Source organism: Ixodes scapularis, unplaced genomic scaffold, assembly GCF_016920785.2.
Source record: "Ixodes scapularis isolate PalLabHiFi unplaced genomic scaffold, ASM1692078v2 PGA_scaffold3__209_contigs__length_174095766, whole genome shotgun sequence".
NCBI classification, from domain to species: Eukaryota; Metazoa; Arthropoda; class Arachnida; order Ixodida; family Ixodidae; genus Ixodes; species Ixodes scapularis.
In genome coordinates, this window is record NW_024609868.1 from 123017604 (window position 1) to 123039959 (window position 22356).

Below are 22356 nucleotides of genomic sequence, written 5' to 3' on the forward strand. Positions count from 1 at the left end.
GAACGCTGAAATTTTCTCACGTAGTTGCGCCATGGCCTTCCTACGTACCCACTCGGAGCGCTACGGCCTTATTTCTACGAGATGTTGGGTAGCGGCTTGTTCGTTGCGGAGGGCATAGCGGAGGGGGAAACGCGGTCTACGAAATCTCCCTAGGGAGTCTCTCATGACAGTGGCGCCTCTAGCGGACTCGGAGTCTACGGAAGCAGACGACGCACGTCCAGTGGCGCGAACGTCACAGTGACGTAGGGACGCCTGTGCGGGCTGCTATGGATACTGCTGCGCGCTGCCGCGCGGCGCCCGTTTTCATCGCTCATGTGGCACCTGCTTACGCGCCTGCGCAGCGAGCGCGCTTCTTGGGAGCCGCCCGGCCGTCCCGTCGTTACCGCCGTTTCCCGCGCCACAGCCGCCGTCGTCGTATCACCGGTTGTGATTATTGCGTCTTAGGATTTTCGTTCACACAACGTACGCACACTGATGCGGCAGTTGTGCAGACGGCGTCGAATGTCGTAGACACTAAAACGTGGTGAAGAGTGCGGTGTGCCTGGCACAATGCCGCCCCAATCCAGCCCACCGTTGCTTAGTAAATCACGTGACATCTCGTACCAGACAAAAGACGGACCGGACATAGCAGCGGAGAAGGAATGGTTTTGGTGATTACAGCAGACGCCACAAAAACTCGTGTGCTCCCTATGACGTGACACCGCTGTTTCCGAGACCGCCACAAGCGGCAGCAGATCGCAAAACAGGGAGGTTTCGTAGACCGCGATTCCCCCTCAGCTAAGCCCTCCGCAACGAAGAAGCCGCTACTGCGCCTGCCGGTAGCGTTCTTGGTATCGTAGCGGGTTGCGGATATCGTTACAGGACGCCGAAAACTATCTGCGAAAACTCCCTGCTATCTCCTTAAACTCCCTGCTATCTCCTTAAACTCCCGCTACGATACCCGGAACGCTATCGGCGCCTGCGCGCCGATAGCGTTCCGGGTATCGTAACGGGTTGCGGATATCGTTACAGGACGCCGAAAACTATCTGCGAAAACTCCCTGCTATCTCCTTAAACTCCCTGCTATCTCCTTAAACTCCCGCTACGATACCCGGAACGCTATCGGCGCCTGCGCGCCGATAGCGTTCCGGGTATCGTAACGGGTTGCGGATATCGTTACAGGACGCCGAAAACTATCTGCGAAAACTCCCTGCTATCTCCTTAAACTCCCTGCTATCTCCTTAAACTCCCGCTACGATACCCGGAACGCTATCGGCGCCTGCGCGCCGATAGCGTTCCGGGTATCGTAACGGGTTGCGGATATCGTTACAGGACGCCGAAAACTATCTGCGAAAACTCCCTGCTATCTCCTTAAACTCCCTGCTATCTCCTTAAACTCCCGCTACGATACCCGGAACGCTATCGGCGCCTGCGCGCCGATAGCGTTCCGGGTATCGTAACGGGTTGCGGATATCGTTACAGGACGCCGAAAACTATCTGCGAAAACTCCCTGCTATCTCCTTAAACTCCCTGCTATCTCCTTAAACTCCCGCTACGATACCCGGAACGCTATCGGCGCCTGCGCGCCGATAGCGTTCCGGGTATCGTAACGGGTTGCGGATATCGTTACAGGACGCCGAAAACTATCTGCGAAAACTCCCTGCTATCTTCTTAAACTCCCTAATAATGTGTTTTGTTTTCTCGAATACATCGCGGAATGACAGTATTTTGGAAAAAAGGTGGTGCGTTTTCTTAAAATTGTTCCAAGAAAAACAATAAAAAAAGACGAGCCGCAAATTATTGGTATGTTAAAATTGTTGTACTGCCCTTTAAATCTGTAGAAATGTAGGACTCCAAGATAGACCACAATGTGTTAGGTTACTTAGGTATCAAGCAATGTTGATTATGAGTTACACTTTTTATTTACCAGTGTCCTGAAATGACTTAAAATACAGAATTTCCATTCACATTTTTTTTTACTACACTGTTGTACCATGTTTCTATTACAGTGCAATAATTTCAGACCGCATGTTCAGTGCGATTAACATTTGCTTTACACGTCGTCTCGTTTTCAAATCCCTCGATGTTTAACACAGCATGCCCGAAATGCTCGATTGAACCATAAGTGCCTTTTAGCACAAAACGTGTTCATCAAACGATTTCTAATTTTTTTATTGAGTTCAGTAACGTTTTACTGAATCAGTTGTCAGTGTAACAGCCGGCTGCAACAAAATACTTACACCGAAAAGTTTTACGCGTTTATAGGGAACCAAGAGCAGTTCCCGGCAAGATTTAAACTCAGCACCTGCTTTGCCGACTGGGGTATCCAGGGTCGCCGCTTGGAACGCAAAGGCGGAGACGTTGGCGCGAAGGTGCGGTCTCGCGCTTTGTTATTGAAACGTTTTATTTACACAAAAATGATTTGAGCCAACATCTCGCTTGACTCTGACCGTGGGTGTCAGAAATAAGAACGAATTTTCGTTAGGCGGTCCCGGTCACAGACCCTTGTTTTCTCCCCTGCAATGCATGTCACACGTTCTGGGTTTTTCAGCCTTTGTCAGCATGATCAAGCTTCCATAATTTATTTGCAATAATCTTCCCTGTATGACTTTCCAGCATATCACCACCCAGGCGAAAAATGCTGACTCATTGGGTTGGGTACGCATGCTCGGCGTCTTATAGTCCGAATAGGAGAGCTACTGCACATGCCCAGGACGTCTCTCAAGGCGCAGTAGACAGAGATGGCGTCGCGCAAAACATTATGAATGTAATGGTCTGTAACTATATCATCAACTCAGACATTTGGCGTAAAAAGTCGAAGGGGGTTCACAAAAGTTGCGCTTTTGTGCTGTTTTGTTTTGTCTCCATGGCTTCACTATGGTTCATCGGCCTCTAGACTAGCCATGTTTTGTAGGACAAGCCTCTATTCGTCTGGAGATGTGACGAAAAAAACAATTCTTGTTGAGTAAGAATTGTTTTATGACAATAGCTATAGGGTTAATAACGTACATTAATTTTACATATCTTCCTACAGGGTAAATATTCCGCTCCGGAATCTAAGATCATTCGCTGAGGCATTCGACTGTGAAGAGAACTCACCGATGAACCCCGAAAGAAAATGCTTCTTATGGTAATATTAATTATGTATAATAAACACCCTAAAAATAAAGATATCGTGTCGATTGGGTCTCACTTTTCCCCCTTAATATCTTCTTGCAACGCCTACACACACACACTGCAGACACACGTCCGACGCTCCGGTGCGGCCAGAGCTTCTTGTCCAGTGGTCGTTCCGACGGTTCGCACGTCGGATTGGACTTTTGACGCGGATGTATTTCGCGCAGAGGTTTTTCCTGGAATTAAAATTAGGAGGTGTATCTGGAAGGGGGGGGGGGGGGGGGGGAGGGGGGGGGGAGGGGGGGGGGAGAGGCACAAGGAGGCCATTTTTTTGTTCTCTATTCACTTCACTCGTTTTCCGCTATCTTTTTTTTTTTTTTTTTCCAGCATGTGGACAGAGATGCACGCGTTGAGCCCTACAGAGGTTCTGGAACTCTACATTCAACTTTCCAGTTAAGTATTTTATGAAGCATGCGTAATTTTCTTAAGAAAGTACAAAGTAAAGTAAAAAGCAACGTCAGAAAATATCAGTCGCAGTATCAATACTGTGATACCGCAATGAATGTAAATAATGAATATATATCCAACGGGCATGCATTTCCTCTGTTCTTCTTCAGGCCAATGCGAGGAGGAGCCAAGTAGCTAAGCAGCGCGGAGGAGAGGCGATGAAACGGCTCGTGCTCGGATGCCACTGTAACGTTAGCTCCAACTAGGAACCACTTTTAGGTCAGCGCGCTCAAGAAAACAACGGTTTCGCGCAAAACAAATATTTTATTTTTCTTAGCGAAGATGTTTGTAGGGGGTGCCCCTCAAACAAACTAGGGGGGGGGGGGGGTACACTCTTCCGCCCCCCCCCCTCCCCTCCTTAGGGAGTGGGTAGGGAAAAACCACAGGTTTCGCGCCGACAGTTCGCACGTCGGGTCGGACAGTTTTGACGCGCATGTGTTTCGCGCTTTGAAGGCCACGCGGCGTACGAGGGCACTAAACCGACAGTGCCCCTGCCGGGAGACGCGCGAAGATCGAGCAGACTCTTGCCTCATTGATGGCCTTCTTCAAACACGTCCCACCTCTTGCGTTGTAGTGCAGGGTCTTGTAGGCCGAATGCGTGGCAACTGATAGTAAATTAGATGCGTGCCAAAAATAAACACTGACGCGGAGCTTGTATAGAGAAGGTACGTATGTCGCATTCTGCTAAAATCTGGAACGCGCAGACGTTGCGTGAGTGTGTAGAACTTCTGTGCGTGGGTGTGTATAACCGAACAATCCACTTGAGTTCCCTTTAGAGATTTTGGGCTACCAGTCATACTTCACTGGCTAAATTTCTCATCTGGCTTCTGCTATGTAGACGACTGACTATTTTTGCCAATGTTTTATGCGGTTTGATGATCGCATTTATCCACAAAATTGAATTAAATCGTGTAATACTATTTATAACCTTTACAGCTAATCGAATTGCGCTTCTTACCAGTAAACTTTAATATTTAGATTGATAACGCGGCACTACACTTGGTTTAATTTTCGTTTCAACTGGGAGGTAATGAGTTGTGTACAAAAAAAATCTTTTCGAGCCTCCTTGATCGTGTAAGGCTATCCTGCCGTACAGAGCATTGGCCTTTCCTAATTGAGAAGGTGCCATGTTACCTTCATCATTAGATTTACTTACGATTTCACTAGGTATATACTGCGTTGAAACCAGACGCCACCCCGGCCCATTTCCACGAACACTCACTCCTTCCAGGCCCGAGACAACTGCAGCGCAGTGGTGTAGAATGCGAGCCTCGGCAATATATATGGTGGAAAAGATTTTGTTTCTGTATGTGTGTATTTTGAAAGATTACGGAATCAAATGAACTCCGACCCGGGAATTCGTTTGAACGCGGCGATTCGGTTGTACTGGAATTTAATCAGTCCGTGTCGCATCTCCCAGCACGTTCACCTCACATCAGAAAACCAACGCAGGGAGCGAAACAAGATACAGGTGTACAAAGCCGTTCCTTCGTCCCGTGGCAAAATAGGATTGCTCAATCGTAACATAAGCTCGTTGAACTTCACGATGTTCAATGAAACACTCCTCGCGTAGCTCGGAAACCATGGTATCCGTGATCAAAGCCGTACCAATCGAGGAACTGGCAGCGGTAGTTTACACAACATATAGCATAAGATAATCATTATCCAAAAAGACGATATGCAAAGCCGCTGTACGTGTGGTCTAATAACCGTGTGCAGGGCCATTTTCCACATTTGTTCCAGCAGCTGACGTACGTGTTTTCGACGCTCCTGCGAAGCTAAGTAGTTTTGTCGGTTTCTTTCTTTTTTTTTGTTTTCCTTTGTGCGTTAGTGGAGGTAGATTAAAATTAGGGTAGGGGTGTGCGAGTAGGGTTAGCATAGGCCGCGGGACGTCTAAGGGGTGGAGTGAGTGGGGGAGGGGGGGGGGGGGACGTTACAGGGCTGAACTTATATTTTTGGCGAGATAGTGTTGTAGTGAGTGTAGTTACCGGGTGGCTGTGGTGTAGACCTAGCTTGTAGTTCGTAGTTTCGAGTTAGTAGGTCTTTTTTTTTTTCAATCTCTTTGATGTAGTAGAGACGGAAGCGGGGTAGTTTTCTTGGTACATAAGGGTGGAAGCAGGGTAGATCAGGTTACACGTGGACTGAGTGTTGGACCATCGTAATTGGCGAAGCAAACTGGTAGCGCGGAGGGCGCCAGTACGAACACATGTAACGTGGCAAATGTATAGGGAAGGGTTCAGGGAAAGCGAGAAGCGCGACGGGCAAGCGGAACAAGGATGAACCGCTAGTAAGATGTGACGGATGTGGCCGCTGGTGTTACTTGTACGAGATGGACCTGGACGCGCTGCCGGAGGCACAGCTGGAGCAGTTTCAGTGCCGGGTATGCGTCGCAATGGGAGATGAGAGGGAGAAACGAGTGGCGGTGGAAGAGACATGGATGCGAAGATTTGAGGAGATGTAAGCGAGGATGAAGGATGACGAGGAAAGGCACAAGGTAGTGAAGCAGAAATTGGAAACGCAGGTAGAATAAATGAGGGAGAAGGTGACGAAGAAAGGGGACAGGCTGGAAGCTCTACGGGGGAGTGGTAAGCCAAGCTGAAGAAGGCAGACGAGAGTGTAGGAAGGGAAAGGCCGGAGTGGTGGATCGCTGCGGAAAACAAATTGCTGAAATGGAGAGGGGCAAGACTCCGCTTTGTGTAGATACTTTCGTTAGCTGCATGGACGTGTCCGAGTTAAAGAGGTTTAATTAAGCGCCGGGCATCCATATGTTACATTGTCCAATTTCAGGGCATATTCAATGTGGAGGTGGAAGTGTCAGTACGTACCGAAATAATTCTTACCTGTTGTTATCTTATACTGTTATTGATATCTTATTCTAAATACGATAAGAGCGCCACCCTTTGGCGGCGAGGTGAAACATGAAAGTTGTTCTATATGGCTAATGCTAGAGTCACTGAATGTTCCCAGAGTACCGAAACTCCCAGGCTCAAAATGCCAAAATGGCGGCTCAATCTTTTTTTTTTTTTTTTTTTTTTTACTGTGGTTATTATGAGCTTTTAGGATACATGTTTTTTTTTTTTTTTTTTTCTGCGTAAAAACAAGTAGAAAAGGCTCTTTTTACAGACAATTTTATTGGAAATTATTACAAAATGACAGGCGCGTGATGTTTTCTGAAATCTTTAGTGTACGAGGTTTAGCGGCACAATCAATATTGTTTTTATACAGCCATGTCGCACCGGTGGTTTCAGGTAGCGCGTCTGCGGACCCCCGTACTATTCGCGGCTCCAAAACAACTATTGGGGGCGCGCTGGTCAGGCAAAATGGCGGACGAAAGGACGTCGTTTTCGTCGTTTAGCACGCGGACCACCATAAGTTTCTTGCGCTGTAGCGTAAAATCAGTGTTGCATATGAAAGCAAAGCGATTTTTCGACGGTAGAAACCTTCTTCTAGTCAGTGAGTATAGAATGACACGGCAGAGGCATAAAAATAGTTACTGGAAACGATGTTTCTTTCTATGCACCTACGAGAACCAAGCAGCGATAGCAGACGACGAAGTGGAAACGACCTCTTATCCTGAGCTGCTCGGCCTTGCTGCTACGCGGCGTCGATTTCACTGGAGTCGCCAATAACCCCTGCAGACTGAGTGGCTTCTCTACGGACCACGTAGAGACTCCGTGCAGACTTTGTATGGCTTCTCTGCAGACCTCATAAGGACCATGTGTATACCCTGTACGGCTTCCCCGCGGACCCCGTAGGGACTCCCTGTAGACCTTGCATGGGTTCTCTCCAGACACCCTACGGATCCTTATAGACACCTTATAGAGACCGTATGGATTCTGGGTGTCTTACCGCGTGTCTCAAGTAGCGGCCAGGTTCTTTAAATCAACCGGAAAATTACGTTTCTTAACCTATCGCTCTACAATTTAGTGCAGCGTTGCCCACATCTGGCGCATTTTTTTCTATAAAACTCTCGAAGAGCGAACTTACCCGAGGAAAAAGTGAAAAAAGAACGAGGCTTAACTCCTATGGAAACGCAGCGAAGCCACCGGTCTTTAAACAATAGGGCGCCCTATTGATTGAAGACCGGTAGCTTCGCTGGGTTTCCATAGGAGTTAAGCCTTTTTTTTTTTCTTTCTTTACTTTTTCCTCAAGTAAGTTCGTTCTTTGCAAATTTTGTAGAAAAAAAAAAGTGCACCATCTGTGGTCAACACTGCACAAAATCGTAGCGCGATAGGTTAAGGAACTGAATTTTGCGGTCGATTTAAAGAGCCTGACCGCTATTTGAGACACCCGATAGTATAAAGAGGGTATAGGATGACTTTACATCGTCACTTAAGACGTCCGTAGAACGTCCATTGGCGAATATTCCATAAGGCGGCCATAGGATGACTTCAGGAAGGCAACACTAGTCGTGGTCCGTTTATGTTCTTTCTTATGTTCTTCTTTTTGTTCTTCCTAAGGACGCTGCTCTATGGGACGTTCTCGGAGTATCCATACATATTTTTGGAAGGGTTTACTGTTTGAGGCCAGAACTGGAGTACTCAGAACGATAATTTATGGGTTAAAATTTGAGGATACAGATACGGTTTGTTGCATATGTGGAATGGCGACCGAAATTATGGAATACCTAGTTTTGAGGTGCAAGAGGCTTAAACCTGCCCTCCCTAAGGAGAGAACAGACGTAGAGGGGGCTCTGGGTTTCGGTGGAGAAGGTGGAAGGGTGGATCATAAAAGGGTTGAGGTAACGGAAAGGAGTTTAGAACATTGTTAGAAGAAGACTGGGGATGAAAACTGAAATTGGTAAAAGCAACTAGCACTACTGGAGACAGGGTGGGTAGAGGAAAATTGGGACTCCATCCCGCATGGCTCCGGCCCAAAGTTTTAACCCTGTCTCTCAGTGAATCTGCGTTTGGAACTCCAACAAGGTTGACCAGAGGAAAATTGGCGACTCCCTCGCCGGTGGGAGAAGATAGGGTACGTTTTTCTTTTTATTGTTTTTATTTTATTTTGTATTTGCCTGATTTTCCGAAGGCCTGGGGGTTCTTTGCCCCAGCCAAGTGATAGTTGCAGGTATGTAGAGAAAAAGAAATTGGGTGTTTAAGTGTGGGAGGTAAACGTAATCTTAGGCTAGGTGGCGCAATCTACCGCCCGTTACAAAGGGCATAGTCAATATCATCCATCCACCATCCATTGTAGAGTCAAGTTTCTTGAGTTCTGGTATGTCGAGATTTCGTGGGCATGGGACGCTCTGCCAGTGATTGTGATGCAGCAAGTTTGTGATTCTCCGACTTACGATTACTCAACGTGGACGAAGAACTACGCCCTCGTCGTGTCTTTTAATTCTGAGGAGATTTTCAGTTAATTTCGTTTTGCTATGAAGACGCAAAAGTATCTTTTATCTATAAAAGCATACCTCCTTTTATCTTATCTTCACGTGACTCAACGTTAGCTTTCTTTTCTTTCTTTTCGAGCTGTTATTGGCGAATGCTTCAATCGATGAAAAGCTTCGAGTTCATGTAAAAACAAGCTGTGCCATCAGTATTTGAGCTAGTGGCAACATCGAGCACAGGTGACGGATGTCGAGCCGGAAACAACTATTTGTTCAGCCCTGGCAGAAGGACCGCATTAGAATATAAATTTTGCAAAACGCGACTTTCCTAAAACTACCCCTCGAGTTCCTTTGCTATAAAAAAAATTATAATCGCAACTACGACAAAAAAAAAAAAAAGACCGGAAATTAAGGTTGGCATCGCTGGTGTTGCTTTACTCGACGTCTGCAGCTTCATTTTTCGCCGCCGCCGACATCAATGTTTTAGCTACTGTGATGAGCCCAAGCGAGTGATGTAGTCGAAAGTGGCGTTCGGCAAAACCGATAGCAAAATCCCGCCTATGTAAGAGTATTGGAAGCAAAGAGGACACACCGCCCTTGTCTTTTGTGTTTTCCACTCTGCACATCAGCGTTCTGAATCTTCAAGTACAGTTGATCAACAAACACCGCTGTTTAATTCTAGAGGTGCTTTTTGCAAAACTCGCTGAGCGATGCCAGATTAAGTGTGTACGAAGTGCTTCTAAGCGATAAGAAGGTTTTCTGGTTTTCCTAAGCAATTCATTATTTTTAACACGCTACATTCAAATAAAAGACTGTCGTTATTTTAGATTTCGTTGTTCACTGTCAACCATACGAGTCTTGAATTATGAATGATGGCATAGATTTGTAAATCTGTTCATAGCCTCCTCAATACTCACAAAGCCTGGCAGTTGGACGACGGAGCCACAGAGTGCCTGGTTGCAGATTTGGAGCGCGAGGATATGGTAGCACAGAGCATTTCTGTGGGAACCTCGTATTCAGCGCACAACTTTTGCGGTGGCGAAGTCCCGAAACATGGTTTTCAAACCCGACCAGAAAAGACGCGGTAGCGCGAGGAATGCGAAGAGCACGAGCGGACATTCCATCGCTCGGGAGAAGTGCGATTTGGCGTCTCGCCGCAGCGGAGCGCCCGTCACGTGGGTCCCCTCTCATTCGTTGTCTGCCGCTCCACCTTTTACATTTCGGCGGCCGCTTCTCGTGGCGATCTGCCAGGTTTTGTCAGTATATAGGAGGCTATGGTTGAATGCACCTTTTGCTAAATTACACAAGCACCAAGGAGCACGCTGCGAGTGTAGTTACACGCGCCGCACGTGCTGGCGTCTGCAGCCGTAACTTTTCTAAAGCAAATGCCCAAAACCATAGCCTCCTATAGACCTTTCCAGAAAAGGGCTGCTGGCCGGTTTCATTTTCAGTGTTCGTGCGTATCGCGCGTGATTTGCTCGCTTTCCGAAGCGACGCACACGCGCGTGCTGAGCTGTGAAGATCGCACGCTGAGCTGTGGATTTGTAAACATTGGAAAGGTCTATATACTGACAAAGCCTGGCAGATCGCCACGAGAAACGGCCGCCCAAATGAAAAAGGTGGAGCGGCAGACAAAGGATGAGAGGAGAGTCACGTGACTGGCGCTTTGCTGCGGCGAGACGCCGAAACACACTTCTCCCGAGCGATGGGATGTCCGCTCGTGCACCTCGCGTTCCTCGCGCTACCCCGTTTTTTCTCGTCGTGTTTGAAAAGCATGTGTCGGGTCCTCGCCGCTGCAAAAGCTGTGCGCTGGTGCCCATAGTTCCCCGAGAAAAGCTCTGTGCTACCAGATCCTCGCGCTCCAAATCTGCGACCCGGTGCACTCTATGGCTTCGTCGTCGAACTGGCTTGCTGAGTATAAAGGAGGCTTTGGTTTAGTATAAATAAGGGGAAGAACATAAAAGACAAGGACGGGTAAGACATGGACGAACAAGACGTTATCCTTACCAGCACGCTCCTCATTCCAAGTATAAGTTTAGCTATCGCGTTCCTCTCTTAAAGGCGAAGCTTAAGTGTGCTCCTGTAATTTTGGTTTGAACACCTCTTTAGGTGGCATGGACAATTCAACCATACGCTCTTGCTATCTCAGATCTTTTGAGAGATGCCTGATTGACAGGCCTCTTATGCGTACTTTTTTGGTCTATTCAACTTCAGTGGCGAGTGCAACACTGTTGCCTCGATTGTCTTTTTTTTTTTATTGGTTTACTTAGCTGTTTATCCCAATCATGTATAAAGGCCACACCTCCAAGGTAAAAAAAAAAGCCTTTGTGCTAAATTTTCTTGCGTCACTAAAGAAGGCTACCTCAGATAGAACATGAGTACTGGGTGAGCGTCCGGCTGGAACTCTTTCAACCAGCGAGAGCACGAACCCTAGCAGGACGCTGACTTAGCACTCGTATCCAATCTGCACCCTACGGTGACCTCCTTTAGTGCCGTAGCAAAAATTCAGTTCTAAAGATTTTTTTATTTGACTAAGGCTGGTTCACACATTTGCGTTTGACTGTGACCGAGCATGTAGTTATCTCTTGTGATTGTTTGCGGCGAGAGAACACGGCACAGATCGCTGGCATGCGTACACAGCATAGATGAAGCTAGAGACACTGAATGCTCTCAGAGTACCGAATTTCATTCGGTCCGCTTACCTGAAGTCAGTCCTCGCAGAATCCAGTTCTGACTGGCTGGTTTAACCCGTGGCGCTAGTTATCAGTCGGCCGTTTTGGATATAGGCCTAAAACAACAAAGACATCTATAAAACGTTTCCGCGTTACCACGGCTATGGCGGCTATACGCGCGGGTGGGAGCTATGGACATCGATGACTATGTGTTAGGACAGAACTGAAGATGCGTTGATTTTCTCTAGATTTTTTTATATCAAGTAGCCGCTTATCCGGTTCGCCAAAGAAGATTGCCGTCTCGTTTGCTCTTTCCGGTTGCGCTGGTGCTGCGTTTCAAACTCTGCGCCTCAGACGCTAAGCATAACACTCGACTTCGATGTGTTTCAAGGCGAGAGAAAGAGAGGCGAGACAGCGAAGAGCAAGTCACGCACTGCTCGGAACAAAGGAAATAATTTTAATACGGAATGAAAAATGATTAAAAATTCCTGTGACGCGAAATTAGAGCGCAGCTCTTGAGGAGGAGGAGGGGAGGGTACGGAGGGGAGGGTATACCCTCCTTCTCCTCCGTACCCTCTCATCCTCCCGTCCTCCTCTGGTCCTTGTCCTCCCCTCCTCTCCTCCTCCTCTCTTATCCTCCTCTCCCCTACTCCTCCTTCTTCCTCCCGCTCCTCCGTACCTTCCCCTCCTCTTCCTCCTTACCCTCCCCTCCTCCTTCTCCGTACCCTCTCATTCTCCTCCTCCGTACACTTCCCTTCTCCTCCTCCCAGAGTTTCTCCGCTAAATTTAGCTGAAAAATTGATGCCACGTGACTTCAACAGCAATTCAATTCCCAGCTAAATTTAGGGGAGATCGAATTTCTGTTGAGGTTAAGCGACGCCGATTTTGCCGCCAACTTTAGCGCGGTTACGCCGACGCCGACGCCGCGAAACCCGGAAGCGGACGCCTAAGAGCTGCGCTCTACAACAAACCAGTGTCGCCACAGGCCAGGAACGTAGGTCGAAGAGCTAACACGAGAACAAACGCTACACTGTACGCACTTCGCTTCGACCGCACAGGGCAGCGCCATGTTGGGGATCGTGACTGCTGCGCCGCGACTCGGGTTTGAAGCGAACCTTAAGAGTTTCGGTACTCTGGGAACATTCAGTGACTCTAGATGGAGCCACTCACCTTGGAGAGAGTTTGGAATTTAATGGCGGAACCTCCTACGCAGATTAGTTCAGAGACCGACGACCAGTTCGCGCTTTCCACCTTTTTCCCCTTTTCCTCCTCTCCCCCCTTCTACCCTGACCACCATTGCCTGTTTCCTCCTCTTCCATGATGAGGAGGATCTTCTGCCTTGCAGAATTTCGAATCTGGTCGTCCCTCTTTAAGGTGCACATGCGCTGCATTGCCGCGAGGCGAGGAGGAACGTGGGCGGAAAGGCGGGGACGCTTGCAGAAATTTTTGTCACCTCTTTACAATTCGTATTGCGAACGCGGCCCACAAACCACGTGACCTCGATTTGTCAGTTGGAAACAGTAAAACCTTGGCATACGCTGAAAGACGGCGCCATCTGTTAGACAGCTTGGGAACTGCGTATAATTTGACTGGAGGTTTTGCAATATTTGCGAGGTCAAATTTATAGAGAAATTGTCTCTAGGAGAAATTGTCAGTTATATAACATTGTCAAGAGTGTTTCAAGCCCATGGCAAAAGAAGGATGCTTAAAAATTAGGAAATAAACGCAGATTGGAAGTGTTCCAAGGCTGTCCGATAGGTGGCGACAAAATGGTTTCTTGTCGTAAGCGGTCACAAGGAATCACAGCAAAATCATTCACCGTCAAAAGCAAATGCGTAAACCAGACTTCACATAAATGTGAAACAAAACGGTCAGGCCTAAGTGCAAGTTTCGCTTGTTAGAAATTACGCGTTAGTGTTTTTTTTATTGTGCGCACATAACGACCGTGATTACTGTGATGAAATGTATAAAAGCCACTCTACTCTTATGTTCATTGACATTTTATTTCTTTTTGAAACTCATCGTGCCTTTGGGCTGCGTGGCCACAAATGATGCAACGAAAAGAACAACAACAAAAAACGACTTCCAAAGTAAAGAGTCAGTCGTCTTGCATCCCAGATGTTTGCGGCAGTGTGAAGTATTGGTTGCTTTCAGCTACTCGGTCTTGGGAGTCGAAGAGGGGGTGGAAGCTGAGAGCGCGGTCTCTATATGATCAGGAAATGAAACAATCGTGGATTGAGAGCTCTTCGTGGCAGTGCTTCTGAGGGATATTCTTCGCTCGGCGATTCCGCAGACATACTGCAAAGTTAAATAGGAATTCGGCACAAAAAAGAAAATGGATGTCGGTGGGGTAGTAGATGTAAAACAATAGTTTCAGGCAATATTGTCTGCACAGGTGCGCTAAAACACGCCGGGTTCTAAAATGGCAGTATACGTTGACATGTCTCCTCCCTCTTTCCAAAAAGGATTAGCATAAAGGCACAGTTGGGGAACGTCCGCTGCGGATGGTCGACCGGGAGGGCCTTTTTAAGGGCTCTGGTCTTGGTGCTCCTGTGGCTCCTCGCGACAGAGTTCCAGGTAGAGGTCGCACTGGAGGAAGCGCAGGTACGCGTCCTGCTCCATCAGTCCCTGCACGCGACGTTGAGCCCGGTCCAGCGACTGCCGGTCGGGGTGAGACAGGCTGTCCATCACCTGGCTCCGTGTTAGGGCATCCAAATTAACCTGAAACAGGCAAGAAGAGACAGCCTCATGAGTGGGGGACTACGGTACGAGAACAATAGAGCTTGATCTACGCAGGCTCGGACGCAACGCAATACAAGCAATGCCGCTGATTTAGATATCTGCATTTGAGCGTGGCGAACTGCGGTACTTCTTGCATCTACGACGCGTTACGTGGTCCTCGGTTGCCATGGAGACCATATTGTCGTGAGCAGTCATAGGCGGTCGTAGTTCAGTTGGTGGCTCTCAAACGCAAATGTCGGAACCGAAATTTCGATGTTATTTTCTTAGTGCTTTAGTGAAGAATCAGCAACTTCGTTACTTTTCGAAAAAAAAACGGGAATGTCTTTTTCTTTTTTTAAATTTCCAAGTACTTGTTAGAGTGGGTTTTCGATGACGTCGAACCGCCATTTAGTAATTAGATTTCAGCACAGTAGTACCAGAAACTAGCTGGCGTTTTTTTTTTAGTTTCTTTTATTGCTTTTACTATAAAAGGTTTTGTGTAAAGGCAGAAACAATCTACTGCTTCCTCTGCCCCCTTGCCTTGGTTTAATTAAGCGTTTAACTTTGTCATAGCTGTTCCGTAATCTCAGACTTTACAATAAGCCCGCCAGCGTCTTAAAAAAGAAAATGCAACGAGGGTTCCCTCTTTGTGTTTGTTCGACGTACCTCTTTGGGTGCTCGAGGAGCAATGAACTCATTGAAGATTCGCTTGGCTTTCACGGGGAGCTTGTTGCACCGGCACTTCTTGAACTCCTCGCAGGCAAGCCAGAACTCGAGGTTTTCTTCGCTGAATTCCCGGGACAGGAACACGTGGAAGAGTGCCAGACCATCTGGAAATTGCACATTTCGTTTGCATTATTGGACTGAAGGGACATGAACCGCCTATACTGCTGCACAATATATGATTTCGACCACCACACTAAAATTTCTTGCCACTACTAGCCTCTCATTATTTTAGTCGCACCATCTGCATTATAGTTCGCTTGGCAGTGTGATGATAGAGGCTGTCCTTTTCAATATTTGTTTTAGGTTCCAAGAATGATGAACTGTTCATTATATTATTGCTCTCACAAGGCCAAAACCCCTGCATATTGGCAACCAAATAGAAGCAGAAGGAACGTTTGGCCGAAGCCAGTGAATGTTCTTAGTTTGCCTACATCTCTTTGAGAAACTCCATGCCTCTATTCTCCTTCCCCTGCCCCAAGACTGCGTGGCACAGCTGTGCGAGCACAACATCGGTGCAATTTCGTGTGCTACTCAGACCGGATGTTGACGAACGCAAACTGTTATCCTATAAGGGGCTGCCAAAAATTAGCGCTTTTCACCGAGCTAATGATTTGGTAACAGCCTTTCAATTATAGAAGGAAAAAAAAATTAAATCGCTCGTAGCTGCTAACCCTGTCGTGCTCTGTCCCTATGCTCTGTCAGTCCGTTCCTCTTGTGAACACCGTAGTGCTTGATCGCCCGGTCCGTATTTAAAGCAAGACTAAGTTTAAAAAAAAATTCATATATATATATTCGCTGCAACCGCGTTTACGCGGTACGAACAGTACGCACACTGGGCTTTATATGCTTCTTGAATATCAGAATCGACCGGTATGTTCGATAAAACCCGTCTTCCGAATAGAAGCCAGTTGGAGCTCCCATGCAGGGGAGCGATCCTTACATTTTGATGCGGCCAGGTCCGCGAAGGAGAGCGCCCATTGCTTGGCTTCCGCCGATGACGGGCGCACTGAGGCCCGGGCCGATGAGTCGCCGAACCGGCGTTTGAGAAAGCTGAGTCGAAGCCAGAGGTCAGGCCTAGAACAAAATTGTCACGGCTCAAGCACAACAGGCTCTCCCTCTCTCTCGTGTTATATTCTATCATTTGAAAGTTCGCTGGTACAACCCTAATAGAATATAGGCGCTTCTAAGAGGCGACATTTTCCAAAAGAAGTTTCGAAATCATCACGTCGAAACAGGGCGTCCCCAGTTCTTTTTCTCTTTCCATTTAAACGTAAACATAAATTGCTCATATTAATCTCGATTGATATATGTATTAGTGCATCCGATGTGACATAATTCTGTATTGCATTGTTGAATCGCGAATCTGTCTTTACTTATTTTAATATAAAATCAAGAGCTGTAAGACCAAAATATTCTTGGTGAGAGACTGTTCGTCGATGTGAATGACAGGAGACAAGGTGCCTGAGAGTCGGTTCGCCTCTACAGGGCCTTAGTTAGATAAACAATAAATAAATATTGAGGCAGGGCTACCTATGCCTCAGGCATAGGTAGCCCTTAGCAGACCCTTAGCAGCCAGTGGTTTGTATTATCTGCTGAAGTCTCGTAATTCAATCCCAGGGGAAAAAACGAAAAAAAAAATGTAGCCGTAAAGTCACTATTTTACCTGGGTTTTTAGTACCTTATCAAACGAATAGATGGCTGCCATACCCTTTACAATGTTAAGGAACTACACATTTTTACTCAGTCAGCAAGAGACATGGCTAACCGAGAAAAGTTCTGCATCTTCCCTCATGTTTACTTTTTACTTCTTACATTCGTGATCAACAAGCTTGTTCCGTTTCTAATTCTCGCGTGATATGCTTTTGAAGAAAGCTTCATTACAAAGCCTCCGTGAATATCCGCAACATGCAAACTAACGCTTTTAAGGCACATTAGACGGCCCGTAAACATCACGTTCTCAACGCATCGAGCAGGTATTTACTACACAACTGCAGGCAGAAGGTGGAAGGAAAAAAAAAAACAAAAAAAAAAAAACTTACTTCGGTAAAAAAAAGAAACATATTTTGGGCAGTCTACGCCGCCACTTGGCAAACGATGCACGCGTAGTGAGAAATACTGTCGGCAGATGGCATACAGTACGTTGTGGGAGCGCCGGCTGATTCGGGTTCTTTGGCGGGATCGTCTGCTATCATAACCCGAATCGGCCGGCGCTCCCTCGACGCGGCTTACGCCATCTCTCGGCAACACTTCTCACTACGCGTGGATCGTCTGCAACCTGGCGGCGTAGATTGCCCAAAAGAAGTTTCTTTTTTTTTCGTTTTTTAACCACGTAGGTTTTTTGTTGTTTTGTGCATTGTAAACATTCATCACCTGCTTGTACTTCTGTTTATAAATTGCAAAGGAAAACCTTAAGAAACCTTTTTTTTCTTTTTTTTTTTTTTGCGGGCCGATTAAAGTGCTTTAAAAGCGCTAGTTTAAATGCGGTAGTTTTCTTGATGCGCCATATTGTATAAAACAAGAAGATTTAAGCGCCCGTCTCGTTGCTTTGGCTTCGGTACCTGGAAGGCGAGCAACCAATGTGACTTTTATTTTATTTCGGGCTCGCTTTTGTTCAAGAGCGTGTTTTCCTGTGTTTGCGTTTCCTTGTTGTTGTTGTTTTCTTTTTGTACATATGCAGGAGTGTATTTCTACCTTCACACCTCACTATGTACCCCCCCCCCCCCCCCCTGCAATAATGCCTCCGGGCACTGCGGGTAACCCGAAATAAATAAATAAAAAAATGGTTCTCTATTCAAAAAAACTTAATTGCGAGCAGTTACTTACAGCGCGTTTTTGTGGATCTTTTCCGGTCGATGACCGCCATAGTCTCCTTCAGGGTCAGGACTTGTAGATTTTCTTTCCTGCTGCTGCTGCAACGACAAAGACAAAAAACAACCATTGAGCGGCTAAAATCTAGCGACAGCTGAAGATCGTTGAAGGCTTTGTAACAGGCTTATTTTCGTGCCTTCAATCTCCACATTCACAGGCTGCGCCAACTTCTCAGCATATTTCGAGTGCTTCTTTTGGTCTCATGGTGACGAAGCATACGGGAAAAGCATATTAGAATCCAGCAGGTAATGAAAACATTTCGTCACTAAGTTGGTAACTGCGAATGTCTGCGTAGAATACTTTATGCTCGCATAAATTCCAATGAATAGAATCGTACAACTGCCATTGCCTCTCACATGAGAGAAGTGTTACGTGAATGGGGACCGTAATGACATTCTACATGGTGTTTCAAATAGCGGCCAGGCTCTTTAAATCGACCGCAAAAATCGGTTTCTTAACCTATCGGGCAACGATTTTGTGCAGGGTTGCCCATGTTTGGTGCATTTTTTCTATAAAATCTCAAAAGAGCGAACTTACCTGAGAAAAAAGTAAAGAAAAAAAAAAAGGCCTAACTCCTATGGAAACGCAACAAAGCCACCGGTCTTCAAACAATAGAGCGCCCTATCGTTTGAAGTCAGGTGGCTTCGCTGCGTTTCCATCAGAATAAAGACTTTTTATTTTTTAACTTTTTCCTCGAATTAGTTCGCTGTTTGCGATTTTTTTTTTTAAATGCACCGCGTGTGGGCAACGCTGCACAAAAACGTAGCGCGAGAAGTTAAGAAACCGATTTCTGCGGTCGATTTAAAGAGCCTGACCGCTATTTGAGACACCCTGTAGATGCTCAACGCTTTCTTACAGGAATTCTGTAGTCCTTCAGAAAAAGACCCCCAAACAGGGATCGCACGGGTCTTTTTAGTTTATAGTCAAAATGTTTCTTTTTTTTTGTCAAATTCGGCGTAAAGCTTAAGATATATTTCGCACTCGCGACGATGCATACCCCATTCATTGCATAAATCTTCACTCCCAGCTCCGTTTATTTTCTCATTACTTAGAAGCTTCACATGAGCCGCCGTATGCAGCCTGGCATGGTCCACAGCGAGCTCGTTATGACTTTTTTTATTTCTCGTCCGGAGAAAGCTGCCCCCTGCAGTGGCGCCAGAGTCCAGCTTATCCGCATGGTTAGGCTAAACTATCTCTCTACTCCAGACAAATTTATTTTATCTTTTCTGACGAACGCACTCTCACTTCTTGCTAGGACTTTCACACTTGAAATTAGCGCTTTTCTGTCGCGCGGGCTGGTGCGACGGAACCCTAAAAGTCGATGACCTTTTCCATGGTAGGAGCGCCATAGAAAACTCGTGAACTCGAATTTCAGGTAATTTTTTGACCAATGCACCATTTTCTGATTTTGCGAACTGAGAGCTATACCCACCGGGGCAGTCAAGTCTGGTTCGACGCTGTAGCGCAACCTTATGCGGACTTTTCGCAACTCTGAGACGGCCCGTGGCCGAACTCATTGGACCCGATCTCGAGCTCGAACGTCCGAGTGCGGTATCCGAATGTGACGCAGAGCTCATGTCCAATCGTTCAGTGGCACGGCCTTCCCCCGGCTGCCCTTTTTGACCACCAACCGCGCCGACCAGCAGCCGACGGTAGAATTTAATAGGATTATATGAATATACTATAGTCGACAGAGGCTCCACTTGTTCGACTATTTGTGGTGGCACGCCGTTTCGCAGAACTAGCGCTCCCTTGGAGCATTCAATGAGGTGCTTTCCTCATCCCGCAACAACGGAAGCGCGCAACAAACGAGCGCTGCTACAGATTCTCCGCATGACGGAGGTGAACCACCCCCAAGAAATCAACGCTTATTCCTGTAATGCCGTTCGGACAGCACAGCTGTTCATTTCGCCGATGAGCGCCACACTTCCCTCTCTCCCACGAGAGAGGCGAGCCGGTTGTCGAGCGCCTTGGCCACGAGGGGCGGGCCTGCTAGAGCACAAGTCCGTTCTGATAGAAAACCGAAACTCAAAACGCGTCCAAACTGAGCTTCCTTTTTTTAACGTCGTAATACCACGCGTTCTATATATTTATGTAAAGTGGGCCGATGTAGTGGTTTATAATACTTCCCAGAAAGTTTATAATTGGAATTATACATTCAAACTTACAAATTATAAAAAGGTTAATTACTCGAAAGTAATGAATAAACTAATTACACCGAACATCGTTACTTTTCTTTTCATTTCAAATAGGCCGTTTGAAAGAAACTAATGCGGCATTAAGCTTTTTTCACATGCAGTGCGTGCTTTTCGCTAAAACGATTTGGCCGATGTTTCGAAAAATATTTGGTAAGCTCCGAGCAGAAAAGGACTGCGTTTCTTTCGCTCGTGGGTCACATGAAACGCCGCTTGGACACGATTATTCGCGGTGAGAAGCTCGCTAGGGACGCTTCTGTTTTCCTCACTTTGGGTTGTGCACGTGCTACCCACGCGGTTATGTTTTAATTTTCATAGTGCATAAAAGTTTGGCATTGCACGTGCTTGCACCGGCAGAGGAAGTTGAATAACCTTCACTTTGAGTTGTGAAAAAAAAAAAAATCCATTAGGCGGTGATACCCAAAGTTCTCGCCGTGAATATTCCATTTCACTTTATGTGCGAGCGAACCTTAAACTACACACACGAGCATGTTGCCGCCAAACGATGTTTGCGCAGCACGAGCACGCGTTCATGGCAGGGATGGACGCTGAAAATCCCGAACTCGTTCTGTATAGCTTCCGCTACGCTCGCACTTTGAATGATCCCTCTTACCCCGAGCCAGCGCTTTCGCATTTTGCATACCCGCAAACTTGCAACTGAGGAGAAACAATTGCCGCCATAACATTGTTATTTGCAACGTCCACGGAATATTTCGTCATCAGTCCTCCTGGTACTTCGTAAAGAAGCAGTTAGCGAGAAATGACTCAATTGTTTTTAAATACTTTCGTATTACAGCTAAGTTTTTCGTATACGTTGAATAGCACACAAGAAGGACTTAGCTAAATCTCCAATTTCGTAATTTCTCTACCACTTGAGCATCCTTGAAGTTCTGGCATAAACAAGCTCGGAATGCCTACCGAAACCACGCGACAAGAGGTCGCTCGGGATACATGAAACAGCTTGTGTTTGTAAACACGAAATAAATCTATTGGCGATTTCCACCGAGTTTCTTTAATCTTCTTTCGCAGCTTCGTCTTTAGACCGCCAGGCGCTGTCAAAATCTGATTAGCCCGAGAAAGCTGGCGAGCAAAGCCACAGTCGCAGCTTTCTGTTCTAGCCACTAGGTGCCGTCGGTTTCCCAATGCGGAGCGGAAGTTCGTCTGCTTCTGTTGCAGGGGGTTATGGTGGCGTCAGAACGCCGGGTACTGATCGGCACTGATTGAAGAATAGTGGGTAGACCTTAAAGCAAGCTGCCTTGAGGTCTATCTACTACCCTTCGATCATAGCCAATCAGAGTTCGGTGTCCTGACGTCACCCCCCCCCCTGCAAAAGAAGCAGACGAACTTGCGCTCCGCATAGTGTCACTTCATGAACGAGCGAAGTTGTGGCAAAAAGTACGAGCGTGTTGCGCTAAGCGATGCTTTCACTGTACGCATACGCGTGCTTGGCCGGGACGCTGAAAGCAGCACAGAGTTTGGAGAGACGCTGACCCGTGCGCGTGCGGTCGTGCAAATTAAAATGTTCTTTGCGTAGCCACGTGGGCGAGTTGAGCTGCTGAGTTAAAGCTTCGAGGGTACCGCCAAGGCCGATGAGCAAGGTGGGACGCGGTCTCGCTGCCGGCTCACCTGTCGTGCGGAGAGCAGCGACTGGGACACTTCGGGCATTCTGATCCGAGTGGTGCCAGCTGAGGGAGTCCGCGCTGAGCCGGCTGGTCCGCCTTGATAACCGAGCCTCAGGCAGCGTCATCAATCGATAATCGCGGGCTCTTCTGACGTCATTCGCTGACGTCACGATCGTAGCCGGGCCCGGGGCCGCGGCCCCTGGCTAGGGCACCTCGTTACGGTCACCTCTCTCCCGCTCTCCGTCTCTCTCTCTCCGCTCACAGCTCGGAGGTTTTTCATTGACTGGCTGCGCTGACGTCTCGGGGAAAAGCGTCGGCCAACACGGAGCGCTTCTCTGGCCAGCGGACTTACTCTCTTCGCGCTGCTTTGTATGCCCCGGGAAGTTTAGTAGGGCATTGCGCTAGATTACACTTCTAGTGACGTTAGAGGCGCTCCGGTGCACGCTCATAGCCGGCAGAGTTCAAAGGAGCTACGCTCGTAGAACTCGATATGAATATCAATAGGAACGGTACATTTTAACGTAGTTGTGTATTGGATTTAGTGGTTTCGCTTGACGAAATTACAATCAGCTATGCACCATTACAATGTTTTCGAACTCACAGCACAGCTTAGCGTGCGG

The 22356-nt window shown here is 47.2% G+C and overlaps 1 protein-coding gene across 1 annotated transcript; it reads right to left on the reverse strand.

Moving 5' to 3' along the window:
• Window positions 1–13696: 13696 nt before the first annotated feature.
• On the reverse strand, window positions 13697–21964 carry LOC8029165 (regulator of G-protein signaling 8). Its single transcript, XM_002403464.3, has 5 exons — window positions 21741–21964; window positions 17875–17960; window positions 15992–16125; window positions 14992–15155; window positions 13697–14325 (listed from the first exon to the last, which is right to left on the reverse strand). Exons 1-5 carry the CDS (start codon window positions 21777–21779, stop codon window positions 14131–14133), a joined length of 618 nt encoding a protein of 205 aa, XP_002403508.1. The 5' UTR covers window positions 21780–21964; the 3' UTR covers window positions 13697–14130.
• Window positions 21965–22356: the final 392 nt, after the last annotated feature.